At 39.7% G+C, this 24,460-nt stretch overlaps 1 protein-coding gene across 1 annotated transcript; it reads right to left on the bottom strand.

Annotated features, from left to right (window-relative positions):
- Positions 1–10,442: 10,442 nt before the first annotated feature.
- LOC129641591 (olfactory receptor 6C2-like) lies at positions 10,443–14,062 on the bottom strand. The gene is made up of 2 exons (XM_055566266.1): positions 13,492–14,062; positions 10,443–10,780 (listed from the first exon to the last, which is right to left on the bottom strand). The coding sequence occupies exons 1-2, from the start codon at positions 14,060–14,062 to the stop codon at positions 10,443–10,445; spliced, it is 909 nt and encodes a 302-aa protein (XP_055422241.1).
- Positions 14,063–24,460: the final 10,398 nt, after the last annotated feature.

The raw sequence follows: 24,460 nt of genomic DNA, 5'->3' as shown, positions 1-24,460 counted from the left end.
TTCTGGCTTACTTCACTCTGTATAATCGGCTCCAGTTTCATCCACCTCATTAGAACTGATTCAAATGTATTATTTTTAATGGCTGAGTAATATTCCATTGTGTATATGTACCACAGCTTTCTTATCCACTCGTCTGCTGATGGACATCTAGGTTGCTTCCATGCCCTGGCTATTATAAACAGTGCTGCGATGAACATTGTGATACACGTGTCTCTTTGAATTCTGGTTTCTTTGGTGTGTAAGCCCAGCAGTGAGATTGCTAGGTCAAACAGCATTTCTATTGCTATACTAGTTTGCATTCCCACCAACAGTGTAAGAGGGTTCCCTTTTCTCCACACCCTCTCCAGATTTTACTGCTTGTAGACTTTTGGATAGCAGCCATTCTGACTGGCGTGGAATGGTACCTCACTGTGGTTTTGATTTGCATTTCTCTGATAATGAGTGATGTTGAGCATCTTTTCATGTGTTTGTTAGCCATCTGTATGTCTTCTTTGGAGAAATGTCTATTTAGTTCTTTGGGCCATTTTTTGATTGAGTCATTTATTTTTCTGGAATTGAGCTGCAGGAGTTGCTCGTATATTTTTGAGATTAATTCTTTGTTGCTTCATTTGTTATAATTTTCTCCCATTCTGAAGGCTGTCTTTTCACCTTGCTAATAGTATCCTTTGTCGTGCAGTTCAGTTCAGTTCAGTTCAGTCACTCAGTTTTGTCTGACGCTTTGCGACCCCATGAATCTCAGCACTCCAGGCCTCCTTGTCCATCACCAGCTCCCGGAGTTGACTCAAACTCATGTCCTTCGAGTCAGTTATACCATCCAGCCATCTCATCCTCTGTCGTCCCCTTCACCTCCTGCCCTCAATCCCTCCCAGCATCAGAGTCTTTTCCAGTGAGTCAACTCTTCACATGAGGTGGCCAAAGTACTGGAGTTTCAGCTTTAGCAAAGAACACCCAGGGCTGATCTCCCTTAGAATGGACTGGTTGGATCTCCTTGCAGTCCAAGGGGCTCTCAAGTGTCTTCTCCAACACCACAGTTCAAAAGCATGAATTCTTTGGCGCTCAGCTTTCTTCACAGTTCAACTCACATCCATACATGACCACTGGAGAAACCATAGCCTTTACTAGATGGACCTTTGTTGGCAAAGTAATATATCTGCTTTTGAATATGCTATCTAGGTTGGTCATAACTTTCCTTCCAAGGAGTAAGTGTCTTTTGATTTCATGGCTGCAGTTATTTTGGACCCCCCCCCCCCAAAAAAAAAAGTCTGACACTGTTTCCACTGCTTCCTCATTATTTTCTGTGAAGTGATGGGACTAGATGCCATGATCTTCGTTTTCTGAATATTGAGCTCTAAGCCAACTTTTTCACTCTCCTCTTTCACTTTCATCAAGAGGCTTTTTAGTTCCTCTTCACTTTCTGCCATAAGGATGGTGTCTTCTGCATATCTGAGGTTATTTCATATTTCTCCCGGCAATCTTGATTCCAGCTTGTGCTTCCAGCCAAGCATTTCTCATGATGTACTCTACATAAAAGTTAAATAAGTAGGGTGACAATAAGACTTGACGTACTCCATTTCCTATTTGGAACCAGTCTGTTGTTCCATGTCCAGTTCTAACTGTTGCTTCCTGACCTGGATATAGGTTTTTCAAGAGGCAGGTCAGGTTGTCTGGTATTCCCATCGCTTGAAGAATTTTCCACAGTTTATTGTGATCCACACAGTCAACGGCTTTGGCATAGGCAATAAAGCAGAAATAGATGTTTTTCTGGAACTCTCTTGCTTTTTCCATGATCCAGCCGATACTGGGTTTTGTATCTGGTTCTTCTGCCTTTTCTAAAACCAGCTTGAACATCAGGAAGTTCACGGTTCACATATTGCTGAAGCCTGGCTTGGAGAATTTTGAGCATTACTTTACTAGCATGTGAGATGAGTGCAATTATGTGGTAGTTTGAGCATTCTTTGGCATTGCCTTTCTTTGGGATTGGAACGAAAACTTACCTTTTCCAGTCCTGTGGCCACTGCTGAGTTTTCCAAATTTGCTGGCCTGTTGAGTGCAGCACTTTCCCAGCATCATCTTTCAGGATTTGAAATAGCTCCACTGGAATTCCATCACCTCCACTAGCTTTGTTCATAGTGATGCTTTCTAAGGCCCACTTGACTTCACATTCCAGGATGTCTGGCTAGGTGAGTGATCACACCATCGTGATTACGTTGGTCATGAAGCTCTCTTTTGTACAGTTCTTCTGTGTATTCTTGCCACCTGTTCTTAATATCTTCTGCTTCTGTTAGGTCCATACCATTTCTGTCCTTTATCGAGCCGATCTTTGCATGAAATATTCCCTTGGTATCTCTAATTTTCTTGAAGAGATCTGTAGTCTTTCCCATTGTGTTGTTTTCCTAATTTCTTTGCATTGATTGCTGAGGAAGGCTTTCTTATCTTTTCTTGCTTTTCTTTGGAACTCTGCATTCAGATGCTTATATCTTTCCTTTTCTCCTTTGCTTTTCACTTCTCTTCTTTTCACATCTATTTGTAAGTCCTCCCCAGACAGCCATTTTGCTTTTAAGTATTTCTTTTCCGTGGGGATGGTTTTAATCCCTTTCTCCTGTACAATGTCACGAACCTCAGTCCATAGTTCATCAGGCACTCTATCTATCAGATCCAGTCCCTTAAATCTAGTTCTCACTTCCACTGTATAATCATAAGGGATTTGATTTAGGTCATACCTGAATGGTCTAGTGGTTTTCCCTACTTTCTTCAATTTAAGTCTGAATTTGGCAATAAGGAGCTCATGATCTGAGCCACAGTCAGCTCCCAGTCTTTTTTTTTTTTTTTTTTTTTTTTGCTGATTGTATAGAGCTTCCCCATCTTTGGCTTCAAAGAATATAATCAATCTGATTTTGGTGTTGACCATCTGGTGATGTCCATGTGTAGAGTCGTCTCTTGTGTTGTTGGAAGAGGGTGTTTGCTAATACCAGTGTGTTCTCTTGGCAAAACTCTATTAGCCTTTGCCCTGATTCATTCTGTATTCCAAGGCCAAACTTGCCTGTTACTCCAGCTGTTTCTTGACTTCCTACTTTTGCATTCCAGTCCCCTAAAATGAAAAGGACATCTTTTTTTAGGTGTTAGTTCTAAAATGTAGGTCCTCATAGAACCATTCAACTTCAGCTTCTTCAGCATTACTGGTTGGGACACAGACTTGGATTACTTTGATATTGAATGGTTTGCCTTGGAAACAAACAGAGATCATTCTGTCGTTTTTAAGATTGCATCCAAGTACTGCATTTCAGACTCTTTTGTTGATCATGATGGCTACCCCATTTCTACTAAGCGATTCCTGCCCACAGTAGTAGATATAATGGTCATCTGAGTTAAATTCACCCATTCCAGTCCATTTTAGCTCGCCGATTGCTAGAATGTCGATGGTCAACTCTTGCCATCTCCTGTTTGACTACTTCCAATTTGCCTTGATTCATGGACCTAACATTCCAGGTTCCTATGCAATATTGCTCTTTACAGCATCAGACCTTGCTTCTATCACCAGTCACATCCACGACTGGGTATCATTTTTGCTTTGGCTCAATCCCTTCATTCTTTCTGTAGTTATTTCTCCACTGATCTCCAGTAGCATATTGAGCACCCACTTACCTGGGAATTTCCTCTTTCAGTATCCTATCATTTTGCCTTTTGATACTGTTCATGGGGTTCTCAAGGCAAGAACACTGAAGTGGTTTCCATTCCCTTCTCCAGTGGACCATATTCTGTCAGACCTCTCCACCATGACCCGCCCGTCTTGATGGCCCCACAGGGCGTGGCTTAGTTTCACTGAGTTATACAAGGCTGTGGTCATAGGGTGATTAGATTGACTAGTTTTCTGTGATTATGGTTTCAGTGTGTCTGCCCTCAAATACCCTTTTGTAACACCTACCGTCTTACTTGGGTTTCTCTTACCTTAGACGTGGGGTATCTCATCATGGCCGCTGGAGCAAAGCGCAGCCGCTGCTCCTTACTTTGGACGAGGGGTATCTGTTCACCACTGCCCCTTCTGACCTTGAACATGGAGTAGCTCCTCTAGGCCCTCTGGTGCCTGCGCAGCCACAGCTCCTTGGACGTGAAAAATATGGAATGCGTCACGAATTTGTGCCTCAGCTGGTAAAGAATCTGACTGCAATGCAAGAGACCTGGGTTTGATCCCTGGGTTGGGAAGATCCCCTGGAGAAGGGAAAGGCTACTCACTCCAGTATTCTAGCCTGGAGAATTCCATCGGTTGTCTAGTCAGTGGGGTTGCAAAGAGTCGGACATGACTAAGCAACTTTCACTTTGTTGTGAAGAAGCTTTTAATTTTAATTAGGTCCCTTTTGTTTATTTTTGCATTTATTTCCAGTATTCTGGTAGGTGGGTCATAAAGGATCCTGCTGTGATTTATGTCGGACTGTGTTTTGCCTATGCTCCCTCTAGGAGTTTTATAGTTTCTGGTCTTACGTTTAGATCTTTAATCCATTTTGAGTTTATTTTTGTGTATGGTGTTAGAAAGTGTTCTAGTTTCATTCTTTTACAAGTGGTTGACCAGTTTTCCCAGCACCACTTGTTAAAGAGATTGTCTTTTCTCCATTGTATATTCTTGCCTCCTTTGCAAAAGATAAGATGTCCATAGGTGTGTAGATTTATCTCTGGGCTTTCTATTTTGTTCCATTGATCTATATTTCTGTCTTTGTGCCAGTACCATACTGTCTTGATGACTGTGGCTTTGTAGTAGAGCCTGAAGTCAGGCAGGTTGATTCCTCCAGTTCCATTCTTCTTTCTCAAGATTGCTTTGGCTATTTGAGTTTTTTTGTATTTCTATACAAATTGTGAAATTATTTGTCCTAGCTCTGTGAAAAATACCATTGGTAGCTTGATAGGGATTGCATTGAATCTATAGATTGCTTTGGGTAACATACTCATTTTTACTATATTGATTCTTCCAATCCATGAACATGGTATATTTCTCCATCTATTAGTGTCCTCCTTGATTTCTTTCACCAGTGTTTTATAGTTTTCTATATATAGGTCTTTAGTTTCTTTAGGTAGATATATTCCTAAGTATTTTATTATTTTCGTTGCAATGGTATTTTCTCATTATTAGTATATAGGATTGCAAGGGATTTCTGTGTGTTGATTTTATATCCTGCAACTGTACTATATTCATTGATTAGCTCTAGTAATATTCTGGTGGAGTCTTTAGGGTTTTCTATGTAGAGGATCATGTCATTTGCAAACAGTGAGAGTTTTACTTCTTCTTTTCCAATTTGGATTCCTTTTATTTATTTTTCTGCTCTGATTTCTGTGGCCTAAACTCCAAAAATATTGAATAGTAGTGGTGAGAGTGGGCACCCTTGTCTTGTTCTTGACTTTAGGGGAAATGCTTTCAATTTTTCACCATTGAGGATAATGTTTGCTGTGGGTTTGTCATATATAGCTTTTATTATGTTGAGGTATGTTCCTTCTATTCCTGCTTTCTGGAGAGTTTTTATCATAAATGGATGTTGAATTTTATCAAAGGCTTTCTCTGCATCTATTGAGATAATCATATGGCTTTTATTTTTCAATTTGTTAATGTGGTGTATTACATTGATTGATTTGTGGATATTGAAGAATCCTTGCATCCCTGGGATAAAGCCCACTTGGTCATGGTGTATGGTCTTTTTAATGTGTTGTTGGATTCTGATTGCTAGAATTTTATTAAGGATTTTTGCATCTATGTTCATCAGTGATATTGGCCTGTAGTTTTCTTTTTTTGTGGGATCTTTGTCAGGTTTTGGTATTAAGGTGATGGTGGCCTTATAGAATAAGTTTGGAAGTTTACCATCCTCTGCAATTTTCTGGAAGAGTTTGAGTAGGATAAGTGTCAGCTCTTCTCTAAAGTTTTGGTAGAATTCAGCTGTGAAGCCGTCTGGACCTGGGCTTTTGTTTGCTGGAAGATTTCTGATTACAGTTTCAATTTCTGTGCTTGTGATGGGCCTGTTAAGATTTTCTATTTCTTCCTGGTTCAATTTTGGAAAGTTGTACTTTTCTAAGAATTTGTCCATGTCTTCCAAGTTGTCCATTTTATTGGCATATAATTGCTGATAGTAGTCTCTTATGATCCTTTGTATTTCTGTGTTGTCTTTTGTCATCTCTCCATTTATAATTAATTGATTTGATTTTTCTCCCTTTGTTTCTTGATGAGTCTTGCTAATGGCTTGTCAATTTTATTTACCCTCTCAAAGAACCAGCTTTTGGCTTTGTTGATTTTTGCTGTGGTCTCTTTTGTTTCTTTTGCATTTATTTCTGCCCTAATTTTTAAGATTTCTTTCCTTCTACTAACCCTGGGGTCCTTCATTTCTTCCTTTTCTATTTGCTTTAGGTGTAGAGTTAGGTTATTTCTTTGACTTTTTTCTTGTTTCTTGAGGTATGCCTGCATTGCTATGAGCCTTCCCCCTTTATTATTTCTTATAAGGCAGGTCTGGGCTTCCCAGGTGGTGCTAGTGGTAAAGAACCCATCTGCCAATGCAGGAGATGTAAGAGTCATGGGCTCCATCCCTGAGTGTGAAAGACCCGCTGGAGAAGAGCACAGAAAACCACTCCAGGATTCTTTCCTGGAGAGTCCCATGAACAGGGGAGGCTTGTGAGCTACATAGTCCATAGTGTTGCACAGATTAAGACACGACTGAAGTGACTTAGCATGCATGCATAAGGTAGGTCTAGTGTTGATGAACCGCCTAAGCTTTTATTTGTCTAGGAAAGTCTTTGTTTTCCTTCATATCTGAATGATAACTTTGCTGGATAGAATATTCTTGGGTTGCATTGTGGATGTTTTACTCATTGTAGATTTAAGGGGAGAGACAAAGTTATTTTTCATTCCACTATTTTCCTGACGTCACCTGCTCATTTCTTCAAAAACTTTTTCAGTCCTTTTTAGTTTTAAAAAGAGACTCTATACAACGTATAAGGCCTCTTGAATTTATCTCATAGTTTCCTGATGCTCTGTTAATTTTGTTTAGTGATCTATTTATTTGATTGTTTTATGTAGAGAACTTTTATTGTTGTTTCTTCCAGTTAACAAAATTTTTCTTCTGTAATATTTGATATTAAACTACTCAATGCTTATTTTTCTCAATAGTGCAGTTTTAATCTCTGTAAGTTTGATTTTAATATTTTAAATAATTTTAATATTTTTACTTAAAATATTCTTTTTCTATAATCTTCAACCTACTGGGTATAGTTATATTGCTATTTTAGCTATATTTTATTTTAATTATATTATCTGTGCCATTTTGGGGGTCTATTTTTATTCATTGTTCTCATTATATGCTGGATTTCCTGCTTCTTTGAATGTCTGGTAATTTTTATTATGTCAGACATTATGGATTTTGCCTTCTGGAAGCCTGAATGTATCTGTATCTTTATGAAGTATCTTTAAGTTTATTCTGGTAATATTTAAATTATTTAGAAACAGTTCTATCCTTTCAAGTTCTGGCCTCTCAAATGTTTGGATAGGACTCTATTTGGCCCAAATGTGCAATAAATGTGCATTAATGTTTTTAAACACCATCCTTGTAGAAAAGGGGGACAAAAAGAAGCAAATGTAGAAAAATATGGGAAACCTATTGAAAATGTGTTAATTTCCCCAGTACCCATCGACTCCCTACACTGGATGAAGTTGAAATTCCAAAACGTCTTTATGTTGTTGAGGATGCATCCAAAGACTTAGGGAGACTGGAATACTGAAGTAGATTTATTATGTAAGACTTCCTTGCCTACTGTATAAGAATGGCCCTGGAAGTTCTAGGGTACATTCCATTTATCAGCCTCTGCGAAATACATTGTTGATGAGGAGACTTGGCTTCCTGAAGTACTCTGTAGTGAATATTCTTTGAAGGCAAGGGATGGCAATGGGAAATATTGCTATCAAAAAGAGCTCCCTGAATTGGATGGAATGATGGAAACCTGTAGTGTAGGCATCAGGTGGTATCACTTAAACCTAACAGATAAAATAAGTGTCATTATCATCATGGCCAGAAGAGTGGAAATGTTTGATCTGAAGAGATCTTTAGTGTTGTTTAGATGATCATACTGTCTGTAGGACTAAAATAGGTGGTCACCCACAATGGGGAAATAATAGACTCTTCAATAAATGAAGGGATAAGCTGTATATTCACATGCAAAAGAGTGAAACTATATCCTTATCTTACACCATAAACAAAAACCAAATCAAAATTGATTTAAGACTTATATATTGAGACCTGAATATGTGAAACTCTTAGAATAAAGTATAGGGGGAAAGCTCCTTGATAATGGCAGTGATTTTTTTGACTATGACACCAAAAACTCAAGTAACAAAAAATTAAATGAAAGCTAAATCAAACTAAAAAGCTTCTGTACTGAAAAGGAAAGAATAAACAAAGTGAAAACACAACATGTGGAATGGGATAAAATGTTTGCAAGCATATATCTGAAAAGGGGTTCTTATCCTAAATATACAAGGAACTTGTACAACTTAATAGCAAAGATATCTCAACAACTTAAGCAAAAAATGGGCAGAGAACTTGAATATACATTTTTCCTAAGAAGATATAAAATAGCCAGCAGGTACATGAAAAGGTGCTTAAAATCACTAATCATCAGGGAAATGCAAATCAAAACTTCAATGAAATTTCACCTCAGGCCTGTTAGAATGGCTATAATAACAATAACAATAAAATTATAATAAAAAGATAAGTATTGGTAAGTATGTGGAAAAAGGGAACCTTGGCATTCTGTTTAGTACTATAATATATATATTAAATATAAAAATAGCTTTATAATATACAATAGAAGTATATGATGATCCAGTAGTCCCTCTTCCGGTTATGTAATTGAAGGAAATGGAATTACATATTTCATTGAGATATTTGCACTCCCAAGTTTCTTGTGGCATTATTTAAAATAGCCCCAAACATGTAAACACCCTAGGTATCCATAGATGGTCTATGAATGGATAAAGAAGAGGTGGTATATATAGAAAGGAATGTCATTCAGTCATAAAAAGAAGGAAATTCTGCCATTTTGACAACATGGATGGACCTTGAGGGCATTATGCTAAGGAAAATAAGTAAAACAGAGGAAGGAAGACAAATACTGTATGATATCACCTGTGTGTGGAATCTAAAAAGATCAAAAGCATAGGAACAGGGAACAGATTGGTGGTTGGCCAAGGCTGAGGGAAATGTGTAAAGGGTGTCAAGGGTACAAAATTCTGGTCATAAGATAAATATGTCCTGAGGATGTAATGTACACTATGGTGACTTGAGTTAAAAATGCTCTGTAGTTTATGTAAAAGTTGCCAAGAAACAACATCTTAAAGTGGTCTCATCACATAGAAATTGTAATTATGTGAGATGGTAGGTGTTATCTAAACTTATTGTGGTAACCATTTCTCAATATATACATATATCAAATCATAATGCTGTATAACTTAAGCTAATACAATGCTCTTTGCTAATATATATATAAATGAAACTGGAAAAAACAAAACAAAGGGCAGTAATGCCCAAAATAAAAAAAAAATTAAAACATCAAAACAGTTTAACAGCAAGTGTAATGAAATAATTCCATTTTAGTCTGTAGCAAGGTGGGGTGCATTATAAAAAACAAGATTAGAAAAATTTCATCTACCTATTCTTTTATTTATTTATTTTTTGCTGTGCTGGGTCTTTGTTGCTGTGCAGGCTTTTCACTAACAAGTGGGGGCTATTCTTCATTGTGGTGCACAGGCTTCTCATTGTCTTGATTTCCTTTGTTGCAGAGCACAGGCTCTAGGGCACAGGCTTCAGTAATTGCAGTTTGTAGGCTCAGTAGCTGTAGCTTCTGGGCACTAGAGCACAGGCTCAATAGTTGTGGCACACAGGCTTAGTTGCACCATGACATGTGGGTTCTTCCCAGACCAGGGATCTAACCTGTCTCTCCTGCATTGGCAGGCAGATTCTTTACCACTTGAGCCACCAGGGAAGGCCAACTTATTCTTCTTGATAGTGGATGCTAGATCAGGAAGGAATCCTAAGATAAATAATTTTGCCCCCAAAGAGCTGTAAAACTAGAGGAATGAACAGAAAAAAATCCATCTCATATTTTTGTTACATCTTTCTGTGGTTCAGCTATCAGGATGGTGAGGGGTTGTATAGATTCTGGAAATCTATACTCATTCCTACTTATGAAAGTAAGCCATAAGGAATGAAGGCCTATTAGAATTAAGGCCATAACACTTTTTTCAGGCCGCAGTTCTTAGAGAAATAGAAAAGAAATTTCAGTGATTAATCAGACTGTACCTTTAGTTCTGCTCTGTAGATCTGAATTAGAACACACAGTAAAAGATGAAATACTTATGTATATATAATTTTACTTTATAAAGTATTTTTAGTCACCTAATTTTTGGAAAGAAATGCCATTTTTTAAATAGAGTCCCTGAAGACTTGTTTGACTTGCTTATTCCTTAGAGTATAAATGAAAGGGTTCATCAAAGGGATAATGGAAGTGTTGAGAAGGGCCGCCACCTTATTAATGGCCACACCTTCCTTTGCTGGTTTGATATAGATAAAGATGCAGCTCCCATAAGTGATGGAAACTACTATCATATGGGAGGAACAAGTAGAGAAAACCTTTTTTCTTTGCTGAGCCGAAGGGAGTGTTAGAATAGTCTTGATGATGTACATGTAAGACACAATTACACAGACTAGTGTGAGTATGAGGGTCAGCACTGCCATGATTGTTATGTAAAGTTTAAAAATAAAATAAAATTTAAAAAAAAAAAAAAAAAAAAAAAGAAGTTGCTCTATAAATTGAGTGTCTGACCATCACCCTAATACCAAAACCTGACAAAGATCCCACAAAAAAAGAAAACTACAGGCCAATATCACTGATGAACATAGATGCAAAAATCCTTAACAAAATTCTAGCAATCAGAATCCAACAACACATTAAAAAGACCATACACCATGACCAAGTGGGCTTTATCCCAGGGATGCAAGGATTCTTCAATATCCGCAAATCAATCAATGTAATACACCACATTAACAAATTGAAAAATAAAAACCATATGATTATCTCAATAGATGCAGAGAAAGCCTTTGACAAAATTCAACATCCATTTATGATAAAAACTCTCCAGAAAGCAGGAATAGAAGGAACATACCTCAACATAATAAAAGCTATATATGACAAACCCACAGCAAACATTATCCTCAATGGTGAAAAATTGAAAGCATTTCCTCTAAAGTCAGGAACAAGACAAGGGTGCCCACTTTCACCATTACTATTCAACATAGTTTTGGAAGTTTTGGCCACGGCAATCAGAGCAGAAAAAGAAATAAAAGGAATCCAAATTGGAAAAGAAGTAAAACTCTCACTGTTTGCACATGGCATGATCCTTTACATAGAAAACCCTAAAGACTCCACCAGAAAATTACTAGAACTAATCAATGACTATAGTAAAGTTGCAGGATATAAGATCAACACACAGAAATCCCTTGCATTCCTATACACTAATAATGAGAAAACAGAAAGAGAAATTAAGGAAACAATTCCATTCACCATTGCAACGGAAAGAATAAAATACTTAGGAATATATCTACCTAAGGAAACTAAAGACCTATATATAGAAAACTATAAAACATTGGTGAAAGAAATCAAAGAGGACACTAACAGATGGAGAAATATACCATGTTCATGGATTGGAAGAATCAATATAGTGAAAATGAGTATACTACCCAAAGCAATCTATAGATTCAATGCAATCCCTATCAAGCTACCAACAGCATTCTTCAGAGAGCTAGAACAAATAATTTCACAACTTGTATGGAAATACAAAAAACCTCAAATAGCCAAAGCAATCTTGAGAAAGAAGAATGGAACTGGAGGAATCAACCTACCTGACTTCAGGCTCTACTACAAAGCCACAGTCATCAAGACAGTATGGTACTGGCACAAAGACAGAAATATAGATCAATGGAACAAAATAGAAAGCCCAGAGATAAATCCATGCACCTATGGACACCTTATCTTTGACAAAGGAGGCAAGAATATACAATGGATTAAAGACAATCTCTTTAACAAGTGGTGCTGGGAAATCTGGTCAACCACTTGTAAAAGAATGAAACTAGAACACTTTCTAACACCATACACAAAAATAAACTCAAAATGGATTAAAGATCTAAACGTAAGACCAGAAACTATAAAACTCCTAGAGGAGAACATAGGCAAAACACTCTCTGACATACATCACAGCAGGATCCTCTATGACCCACCTCCCAGAATATTGGAAATAAAAGCAAAAATAAACAAATGGGACCTAATTAAACTTAAAAGCTTCTGCACATCAAAGGAAACTATTAGCAAGGTGAAAAGACAGCCTTCAGAATGGGAGAAGATAATAGCAAATGAAGCAACTGACAAACAACTTATCTCGAGAATGTACAAGCAACTCCTACAGCTCAACTGCAGAAAAATAAATGACCCAATCAAAAAATGGGCCAAAGAACTAAATAGACATTTCTCCAAAGAAGACATGCAGATGGCTAACAAACACATGTGTGCTAACAAACACATAAGTGATGCTCAACATCACTCATTATCAGAGAAATGCAAATCAAAACCACTATGAGGTACCATTTCACACCAGTCAGAATGGCTGCGATCCAAAAGTCTACACGCAATAAATGCTGGAGAGGGTGTGGAGAAAAGGGAACCCTCTTGCACTGTTGGTGGGAATGCAAACTAGTACAGCCACTATGGAGAACAGTGTGGAGATTCCTTAAAACACTGGAAATAGAACTGCCTTATGATCCAGCAATCCCACTGCTGGGCATACACACTGAGGAAACCAGAAGGGAAAGAGACACGTGTACCCCAATGTTCATCGCAGCACTGTTTATAATAGCCAGGACATGGAAGCAACCTAGATGTCCATCAGCAGATGAATGGATCAGAAAGCTGTGGTACATATACACAATGGAGTATTACTCAGCCATTAAAAAGAACACATTTGAATCAGTTCTAATGAGGTGGATGAAACTGGAGCCTATTATACAGAGTGAAGTAAGCCAGAAAGAAAAACACCAATACAGTATACTAACACATATATATGGAATTTAGAAAGATGGTAACAATAACCCTGTGTACGAGATAGCAAAAGAGACACTGATGTATAGAACAGTCTTATGGACTCTGTGAGAGAGGGAGAGGGTGGGAAGATTTGGGAGAATGGCATTGAAACATGTAAAATATCATGTATGAAACGAGTTGCCAGTCCAGGTTTGATGCACGATACTGGATGCTTGGGGCTGGTGCACTGGTACGACCCAGAGGGATGGTATGGGGAGGGAGGAGGGAGGAGGGTTCAGGATGGGGAACACATGTATACCTGTGGCGGATTCATTTTGATACTTGGCAAAACTAATACAGTTATGTAAAGTTTAAAAATAAAATAAAATTAAAAAAAAAATTGAGTGTCTGAGCATGCAATCTTTAGAAGAGGAGATGCATCACAGCCAAAATGGTCAATGAGATTGGAGTTACAGAAATCTAGCTGAACTCCCAGGCTAAGTGGTGGGAGTATGACAATTAACCCAATCAGCCAAGAGCAAAGGACCAGAATGGTGCAGACCTTTTCACTCATGATGGTGGTGTAGTGCAGGGGCTTGCAGATGGCCACGTAGCGGTCATAGGACATGACAGTTAGAAGAAAAAATTCTGTTGCCCCGATGAGGATGACAAAAAATAACTGGATGGCACAAGCATTATAGGTCACTCGTTTGTCTCCAGTGGTCATGCTGTACAGGAATCGAGGAACATAGACAGTTGTGAAGATTATTTCTAAGATGGAGAAATTCCGAAGGAAAAAGTACATGGGTGTTTTAGGGTAAGAGCTCACCAGAGTGAGGAGGATAATGACTAGATTTCCAGCAACAGTGGAAGTGTAGGTGAGAAAGACAAATACTGAAAGAAAAACCTGTAGTCTTGCGTCGTCTGTTAATCCTAGTAGGATGAATGTTGTTATTGCAGAATGATTTTTCATCACTATCTTCAGATACATAAGAAGTCTGTATTAATAGATTATAAGTGTTTAATCTGAGGAATAGAATATAAAAATAAATTTCAACAAGCTATGTAGAATAAAGTAGTGAATCAGGAAGCGGCTGCTGCTGCTGCTAAGTTGCTTGTAGTGTCCGACTCTGTGAGACCCCATAGAAGGCAGCCCACCAGGCTCCCCTGTCCCTGGGATTCTCCAGGCAAGAACACTGGAGTGGGTTGCCATTTCCTTCTCCAATGCATGAAAGTGAAAAGGGAAAGTGAAGTCGCTCAGTCCTGTCCGACTCTTAGCAACCCCATGGACTGCAGCCCACCAGGCTCCTCCATCCATGGGATTTTCCAGGCAAGAGTACTGGAGTAGGGTGCCATTGCCTTCTCTGAATCAGGCAGCAGATGCACATTTTAAAGCTTTTACTTGATCATCAATAATCATGATGTAGAAAAGTGATTGAATCATACTTCATTTCCCTGGACTCTACATTAAACTGATCTTCAGAATGTTCATGAAAAGCATTCATCTGAAATTTTATTTCCATTCTAGTTACAGGATCAATTTTAATGTCTATGTCACAGTCCTCTGAAATTTTGGCAGCCACCGTGGTATCCCTAATCCTCAGTATAGAATAGGAGACTCACAAATGTTGAGTAATAGAAAAGATGAATAAAAATTTTATCTTCCTAATTGTTAGTACAACATGTCAACAAGTCATTCTTTTACCTTATGGTAATAAAAAAGCCACCAGTGCCTTAGTTGTACTATTTTTCATGCTTTGCAAAAATTATCCTTTTCAAATAATTTCTTAATCTTGTTTTTACTATTTGAGTGACCTAGGAACAGTCTTGATGCTGAAGCTGAAGCTCCAATACTTTGGCCACCTGATGTGAAGAACTGACTCATTGGAAAAGACCCTGATGCTGGGAACGATTGAAGGCAGGAGGAGAAGGGGATGACAGAGGATGAGATGATTGGATGGCATCACCGACTTGATGGACATGTGTTTGAGCAATCTCCAGGAGTTGGTGATGGACAGGGAAGCCTGGCGTGCTGCAGTCCATGGGATGGTGGATTCGGACACGACTGAGCTACTGAACTGACTGAATTGAGGAACAGAATGAGAGTTACCATAAAATTTCCTAAGTCCTATTCCCCTCCAGAATTTCTTCTTTGAGCCCATTTCATAATAGACAATGTGCTGAAACCAGTTTTAACAGCATGCTTTTTTTCCCCCTGAATTCCTGTTTCAACAGGAATTCCATCTGTTGTCTAACTTTCCACCCATTCTAAGCCTTCACAGATCACTGACCAATGGGATGTTCTGATGGTTTTCTGGGGAAACAGAATCCTGACCTTAGGCTTTCATGATCCTTATTGGGGCTCTATTAGTTTATGCACAGATATTTAAGCTCCCAAAATCCTTCTGAGGCTATATCCTCCAAGATGCAGAAGAGTGAGAATATATCTTAGGGAAAGAACTGCCTTCTTTGCCATGATTTCTTTCTCTGAGGACACACCTCATCCTTGAAATGTTACTTATCATTTCTACTACTCTCATGGCTTCAGGAAACCTCTTTGTTCTTAGTAGTCTGGCCCAAGGATAGACTCAGATTCTGCAGCTATTCCCACAAAGAACAGGTATCATCAGGCATTAATATTAACCAAGACTAAACATGACATGGAGAATAAATAAAACTTGGCTATTAAGTGTGCATGTTCTTAAAAGTGGATAAAGAATCACAATCCATCCTTTTGAGTTTCCCTACATGATGGCCTCCTGTGTTGTTTCATGTTAAAGAAGCCATCGTTTCACTGCCTACCAGGAAGCCCTTGTGCACTTTTCATTTCTCACATTTCTTATCTATTCACCCACCACGCCCAGTGAGGAGAGTGATAATGAACTTTTAAGAAGTGTCAGAGCTAGAATTTGGGCCAGTTCACATCAGAGCCAAAGCTTAATTGTTTCTAAGAAATTGTAGTTTTAGGATTTTTAGTGTCAATTCTAATAATAACACATTAATTAAAATATCAGCTTTTCAAATGTCTTGGTTGCAAACAGTATTTCCAGGGCATCTGGTTTATTTTAGTAAATGAATAGAAGAAATCTCCCCATAATACACCATTTTTTTTTTTGTAACATGAATGTTTTTTCATGTGAGGTTTTAAGATATTACTCAGAATATACCTTAAGTGATGTTTCCCTCTGAGTTTAGAGAAGGCATTATGTCTTTTCTATTGAGGAGGATTGCCACAGTGTGATAGGATTTTTAGACACCTTCACAGGAAAGGTCAGCTCACCTACTGTCATGGGATAAAGGGTTTGCCAGAATGTTGGAAACCTTTGAATAATGTGAGCCCATCAGATGGCTCTCTAAGGCTAAGACATGATGCTTTTCTGAGAGTCACGTGTCTTCCCACTCATACTGCTAATGTTCATCTCGTCAGCTCCTTCTGCCTGCATAACCCAGGGCCTACATCCTGGTCAACACACTGACTCCAAGTTAATACCATATTACGTATTGTGGGAATGTTTAATTTAGTGTTCACAGTTCAGAGGAAATGGCGGAGTGAGATTTTTAGATAACTTCACATCATTGTTTGAATCATTGCTTGAAGAGGAAAATCATTAATATAAAGAAATTATATTTAATACTGGACTTTTAGGCTATGACTGCTTCACATCTTGCTATGAAGAATTATAGAAAATTGATATTTTTCATTTTTCTCTTTAAAGATAACATTGCTTTTGTCCCTCACAATAAGATACACACATATTTATCTTCTGCATTCCTCTAGAGGGCTTCCCAGATGGCAGTAGTGGTAAACAGCCCGCCTACCAATGCAGGATATGAAAGAGATACGGGTTCGATCCTTGGATGGGGAAGATCCCATAGAGAAGGGCATGGCAACCCACTCCAGTATTCTTGCCTGGAGAATCCCATGGACAGAGGAGTCTGGTGAGCAACAGTCCATGGTGTTGCAAAGAGTTGTACATGACTGAAGCAACTTAGCAGCAACAGCAGCATTCCTCTAGAACTCATAGAATAGTATATGAAAGAAAGGAAGATTCCCTAGAAACACATCAGAGTCCAGTATTATTAATGTGTCTCCATTTGGTCTTACTCTTCTTACCTTAATTCTAATCACTTCCCAGAAAAATGCTCAAGAGTTGTGTTCAGGTTTATTACCATGTTATACAGAAGAAAGTGGCAGCTCAGATAGCTTTTCAAATCCTCTCTGAATGTGAAGATACTTATTGGACTCAGGTTATTCCATCAGAAAGATCTCACTGCCTTACCCAGGGACTGCATTTACAAAAACTTCCATGGTTTCATTTTTCAAACTTTTAGGTACATAAACGACAAACATTTCATATTTACTTTCTGGTAGTTCCCCATAACTTTTCAAGAAATTTAATGCAAAACTTCCTTTTGAGTCTGAGAAACACTAGATGCTAGTGGCTATAATTTTGAGTTAACTTTGACACCCCCTTGAACCCCACATTTTATTCCAGGTAAGAGTGTCTGCAAATGCAAGGCAATATGCAGTGACCTAGAGACCAGGACCTCTGCTTTTACCATCACCACGTGGAAAATGGAATCTGATGAGAGTTCTTATTTCTCATTAAAATACTATTAAAACTTCTCTGAAGTCTGTGACTGAAAGAATGGACAAACAATGACAAACAATTGCTAGCAACTCTTCCTGGCTGTAGAAGTGAAGATACTCAGAGGTCTCTGTGCAAAAAAAGAGTTGCTGTATACATATTCATGAATAGAAATAGCATGTGCTTTACTGATTTTATTTGTGTAAGTGCACAGGGAGCCATTAAGGGAACAAGCAGAAATGTCCTTGGAGACCCTAATTAAACTACTAATGAATCTACAGGGAAATTAACTTTAGCAAAAAGAAAAAAATTACCCAGATCTTGTGGGGCAGTGTCCACAGGGATAAGAAATGCAACCATAACAGTCATCAGTTGCTGGAAATAAGTCAGATGGTAATTTGACAATCTGATTCTCATCATGTTTGTTTACATGGTCTAAATGCTGGGGATCCATGATGCTTTTTGTTACTGGACACACTCATATAATTTACTCAAGGAAGTCCTTCCTAGATTATTAGTTTTTAAGATGTCTTATTTCAGCAGTTAGGAGATTTAATATTTGCTTATTTCATTCTACTGATCATATAGTTCATCCACTGGTCCTATCTAAAGCTGAAGTGAAGTGAAGTGAAAGTCACTCAGTTATGTCTGACTCTTTGTGACCCCATAGACTATATATATAGTCCATGGAATTTTCTAGGCTAGAATATTGGAGTGGGTAGCCTTTCCCTTCTCCAGAGGATCTTCCAAACTCAGGTTTCAAACCCAGGTCTTCCACCTTGCAGGTGGATTCTTTACCAGCTGAGCCACAGGGAAGCCCAAGAGTACTGCAGGAGGTAGCCTATCCCTTCTCCAGTGGACTTCCCGACCCAGGAATCGAACTGGGGTCTCCTGCATTGCACGCAGCTTCTTTACCAACTGAGCTATTGGGGAAGCCCAGAATAAACATTTTAAATTGATAGTGCTATCACCTCCCTATGGACTGTAGCCCACCAGGCTCCTCAGTCCATGGGTTTCTCCATGCAAGAATACTGGAGTGGGTTGCCATGGCCTTCTCTAGGGGATCTTCCACATCCAAGGATTGAACCCATGTCTCTTGCATATCCTGCATTGGTAGGCGGGCTCTTTACCACTAGTGCCACTTGGGAAGCCCCTTAAATTAGTAGTCATATACTGAATAATCACACTCTAAACATGCTGGTACCTTGCTAAACCCAAAGGTGTCATTCTTCTTATCAAGAATGCAGGGTTTGGGTGTATGATGCTCAGTGTACACCATTGACCAAAAGTCCAGAGATTGCTCCCACTCTTCCACAGAGCTCAGCAGTGCCAGCTTTTCACAAAGTTCAGGAGTTGAGAACTGAAATGTCTGAGCTGGAGTCACATGTCACGGCCTGTGCTGGCTTGAGGCTTCTCCTCATCCAAGATAAACAGTAAAAATCCCACCCACCCTCATAGAATCATAGTCAACACTTCCAATGTGGAAATATCTTCAGATCTGTTATGAATGCGGATCAGTTATTGAGAGAGGAGGGCAGGCCCTCAAAGGCAGCAATACTGGAGTTTTTACCGAGCAGAGGGAAATAGGGACTGAGGTAGGAAAGGAGAGACCTAGGGAAACAGGGATTTATAGACAGACAGGCTTGGAGAAATGGGATCAGGGGCACACTGACATGAGTCTCTGTCTGCACTTCCTGTTTTTTTAATTGATTTATTTTTCTATACTATTGCCAGTATAATTTCATTATTTTTATCAGGAGTGTTTTTATTTATTTATTTATTTTCAGTCTGGGTCCTCTGTATTTCCATATAAATTTTAGAACCAGAAAGTCAATTTATAAAAAAATGATTTGCTAGGGTTTTGATGGAGTTTATTTTAAATCATTGGATCAACTTGAAAACAATTTACATTTTAGAGTATTGTCTTTCAACAGTATACCTGTTCATTTAATTTCTCTTAATATTTTGTAGGTTTTTCTTTCAGGTACCTATGTGTCTGAGTGTTGGGCTGTGGGTTGTGGTGGATTGGTCACCAAGAGAGATCAGGAGGGCCTATTTAAGTGCCAGTCATGACTGCCCCTTCTCTGCTCAGATGCCACTTCATTTCTGGGCCACCTCTAGTCTCAAGGGAGCTGGTCCATTGGTAGTGGCAGCCCACACTCTCCTGTGGAGCTGCACTGTGGTGTAAGGGCGGGTGTGGAGAGCTCTCTTGGCTCAGGCTAGGTTGGGTGACAGGGTGGATGTGAGAAACCTGCCCGCCTCTGGTGGGTTCTCTCTGCTCTGCCTTGGTAGCAAGCAAGCATTGTGCACTTCTCCCAAGCTGAGCCCAGGCTCCCCACAGCCTTCCTATTTGTCTCACGGGCCCTCCCACTAGGCAAGGGGCTTGTCTTCCCTTGTCAGACCCCAGGGATAGGGAGCACAATGTGTGGCTCAAACTACTCACTTGCCAAGGAAGATCGCCGCCCATGTAATCTCCCCTCAGTTCCATCCCAGGGGCCCAGATCCCAACCCGATGGTCATTTATCTTCCCTTCCCTCTGGATTCCTTGTGGCTCTTTCTTACAGCCTTGGTTGTCCAGGAATCTTTCCTCCTGTCTCTAGTTTTCAGTGAGGATTTCTCCACATGTATGTGTGATGTATTCAGGAGAGAAGATGATTGCTGCATCCTCTTATTCTGCCACTGGATCCAATCCCCTGCAGCAAGTAACTTTTCTGAGTGCAAGGAGAGAGAGTAGAGAAATAAGGAATAGTTAATAAATAATAAGAGTTGATCCATTAAAGATGGATCCATAAATTTTAATATCCATACAGTGTGTTATACAGATAAAGGAGAAGAGGTGAAAAGAAAAACTTGATGAAATTATATAGAAAAAATAAAATCAAGATTGAAAAAAATGGAAATATGGACAGTTTCCTCCACTGGAAATTCCTCTGGTGTGCCACAGAAGTCACTCCCCACTGACTTGGAGAGGCAAGGATGAATCCAGCCAATGGGAATTCCACCAGCAGGGCCCAGGACCCACCCATACTGTCCATGGAGAACTGGACAGTTCCTGAAAACTACAATTCCATCATTGGGCCTCAGGACTTACCCCTGCTGACCTGGAAGGGCTGGTGGGTTAGAGGACTTGCCCCCTCTGACCTGGAAAGGTGCAGACAGATCTGGTCACTAGCAATTCTGCAAGGGGGCCCCAGAACTCCCCTGCTGACCTGGAAGGGTGTGGACAGATTCTGCTACTGAGAATTCTGCCAGTGGGACCCAGGACCAATTCTTGCTGTTGTGGGTTGGTTCAGATAGCTTCCACAACTGGGAAATCCATCAGTGGGTGTTGGAACCCACTGGACTGTCCCAGGAAAGTGTGGATGGCTCTCCCTACTAGGAAATTCACTATGGGGCGCTGTCCTGGGAGGGTGTGGATATCTCCCCCTGCCTCCACTAAGAAATCTGTCAGCAGGAGCCAGGAGTTGCCCCACTATCCGGAGAGTGGGCAGAAACCTCTCATTACCAGGAAATTTGTGAGTGGGTACCAGGACCCACCGCATGTTCTGAGAGGGCACAGATAACTCCCCACAAGTAGGAAATTTGCCCAAAGCAGTGGCTGAAACCAGAGCTGAGCCCCAGGGGCTATGTGACTGATGAAGAAGAACCAAAATCTCTCCTTATGGCTGCATGAACTGCCAACTTACACCTCTACAGATAGCTTTCTAAATTCAGCACCTGTGAAACATCCAAAAAGACAGCAAGTGCTCTTGTAGCAGAAATGGGTCTGGCTTTAGTAGCTATTTGCTCTGTGGGTACATACACATGAGATTAGGGATGGACTAGATAGAGTTCATGGAGAAGGCAATGGCAACCCACTCCAGTACTCTTGCCTGGAGAGTCCCATGGGTGGAGGAGCCTGGTGGGCTGCAGTCCATGGGGTCGCTAAGAGTTGGACACAACTGCGCGACTTCAGTTTCCCTTTTCACTTTCATGCATTGGAGGAGGAAATGGCAACCACTCCAGTGATCTTGCCTGGAGAATCCCAGGGACAGGGAAGTCTGGTGGGCTGCCGTCTATGGGGTTGCACAGAGTTGGACACAACTGAAGTGATTTAGCAGCAGCAGCAGCAGATAGAGTTCGACCTGACTCCATATCTCCCACAATGAGTGGCATAGACTCCCACAGTGAGTCTAGACACATGACTACTGCAGTGCTGGAATCTGACATCAGTGGACATGTACTGGTGGCCGGGTGAAAACAATGCCTGAGAGTTATGAGGCCAGTTCCTGGCATATCCACAGGAAATGCAGGACCAAGAGCAGTGCCAACAACACTATACTCTGTGAGCCCATACCATAGGTAAAAGGGACTACAACAGAACACATTCACATGAAAATAGCTCTGAATGAGAAAACTCAATTTTTTTTACTCCCAGTATGAGTGCTCCAATTCCACCTACCTCACACCACAAATCAGAATCACAGCTAAGAAATAGATCTGAGAACTTCTACTCCAAAAACTAGGAAGCAGACCTGCTTCTGACAGGGCAATGAAATCCGCAGAGCAAAGGGGAGGTCCTATTCAATATCCAGGGCAGGCTCTGATCACCAAACTCCCTATCAAGGGGATAATGGCACAAACCTCTAGACTAACCTTACCCACCAGAGGGCAGACTCCAGAATCAAGAGAACTGAGGATCCTACAGCCTATGGACAGGAGACCACAAAGACAGTAAGTTTGACAAAATGAGATGACAAAGATATATGTTGCAGATAAAGGAGAAAGGTAAAAACCTAGAAGAACAACTAAATGAAGAGGAGATAAGCAATCTATCTGAAAAAGAATTCAGAGTAATGACAGTAAAGATGATCCAGGATCTCGGAATGGAGGCATGGATAGAAAAAATAGAAGAGAAGTTTAACAAAGACCTAGAAGAACTAAAGGACAAATAAACAGAGATAAACAAGGCAATAACTGAAATGAAAGATACACTAGAAGGAATCACTAAATAAATGAAGTATAAGAATGCATTAGTGACCTGGAAGACAGAATGGTGGACATCTCTGCCACATAACAGAGTAAAAAGTGAAAAAAAGTGAAAAGTTAAAGTTGCTCAGTTGTGTCTGACCTTTTGTGACCTCACGGACTATATAGTCCATGGAATTCTCCAGGCCATAATACTGGAGTGGGTGACCTTTCCCTTCTCCAGGGGCTAGAACTCAGGTCTCCTGCATTGCAGGTGGATTCTTTACCAGCTGAGCCACAGGGAAGCCCAAGAATACAGCAGTGGGTAGCCTATCCCTTCTCCAGCAGATCTTCCTGACTGAGGAATGAACCAGGGTCTCTTGCATTTGCAGGCAGATTCTTTACCAACTGAGCTATCAGGGAAGCCCAACAGAGTAAAGAAAAAAGAATGAAAAGAAATGAGGACAGTCTCACAGGCTTCTGGGACAACATTAAACATACCAACATAGGGGCTTGAGAAGAAGAGAAAGTGCTTGAGAAAATATTTGAAGATATCATAGTTGAAAACTTCTGTAATGTGGAAAGGAAAGGAAAGGACCCACCCAAGTCCAGGAAGTGCAGAGAGTCCCATACAGGATAACTTGAACGCGAAAGGGAAGTCGCTCAGTCGTGTCCGACTCTTTGCGACCCCATGGACTGTAGCCTACCAGGCTCCTCTGTCCATGGGATTTTCCAGGCAACAGTATTGGAGTGGCTTGACATTTCCTTCTCCAAGGGATCTTCCCAACCCAGGGATTGAACCCTGGTCTCCCGCATCATAGACAGATGCTTTACTCTGAGCCACCAGGAGAGTCCATACAGGATAATCCCAAGGAGAAACATACCAAGACACATATTAATGAAACTAACAAAGATTAAATACAAAGAAAAAAAAATTAAAACCAACAAGGGAAAAGAAACAAATAACATACAAGGGAATACCCATAAGGTTGTCAGTTTATTTTTCAGCAGAAACTCTGCAAGTCAGAAATAAGGTTCAAGATATATTTAAAGAGATGAAAGAGAAGAAAAACCACAACCAAGAATATTCTGCCTACCAAGGCTCTCATTCAAATCTGACAGAGGAATCAAAAGCTTTAGAGACAAGCATAAGTTAAGATAAGTCAGAACCACCAAAGCTGTTTTACAAAAATTGCTAAAGGAATTTTCTTAGGCAAGAAACACAAGAGAAGAGAACAAAAGAGGAAGGGAAGAAAAAAGGCCTACAAAGCCAAACCGAAATAATTAAGATGATGGCAAGAGGAAGATACATATAGATAATTACCTTAAATGTAAATGAATTAAATACTGCAACCAAAGACTTAGACTGGCTGAATGTGTACAAAAGCAAGAACTGTATATATACTGTCTACAAGAGACCCAGTGAAGACATAGTGACATGTGCAGACTGAAGTGAATGGTAGAAAAAGATGTTCCTTACAAATGGAAATCAAAAGAAAGTTGGAGTAGCAATACTCATAACTGAAAAAAATAGACTTTAAAATAAAGACTGTTATAAGGGACAAGAAAGAACACTACATAGTGATCAAGGGATCAGTGCAAGAAGAAAACATAACAATTATAAATATTTATGCACCCAACATAGGAACAATTCAATACATAAGGCAAAATGCTAACAGCCATAAAAGGGGAAATCAACAGTAGCACAGTAATAGTGGGGAACTTTCACACCCCACTTATACCAATAGAGAGATCATCCAGACAGAAAATTAATAAGGAAACACAAGCCTTAAATGACATATTAAACCAGATAGAATTAATTGATATTTATAGAA

Source organism: Bubalus kerabau, chromosome 1 (assembly GCF_029407905.1).
Source record: "Bubalus kerabau isolate K-KA32 ecotype Philippines breed swamp buffalo chromosome 1, PCC_UOA_SB_1v2, whole genome shotgun sequence".
NCBI lineage: Eukaryota > Metazoa > Chordata > Mammalia > Artiodactyla > Bovidae > Bubalus > Bubalus kerabau.
This window is presented reverse-complemented; position numbering and strand designations above follow the sequence as displayed.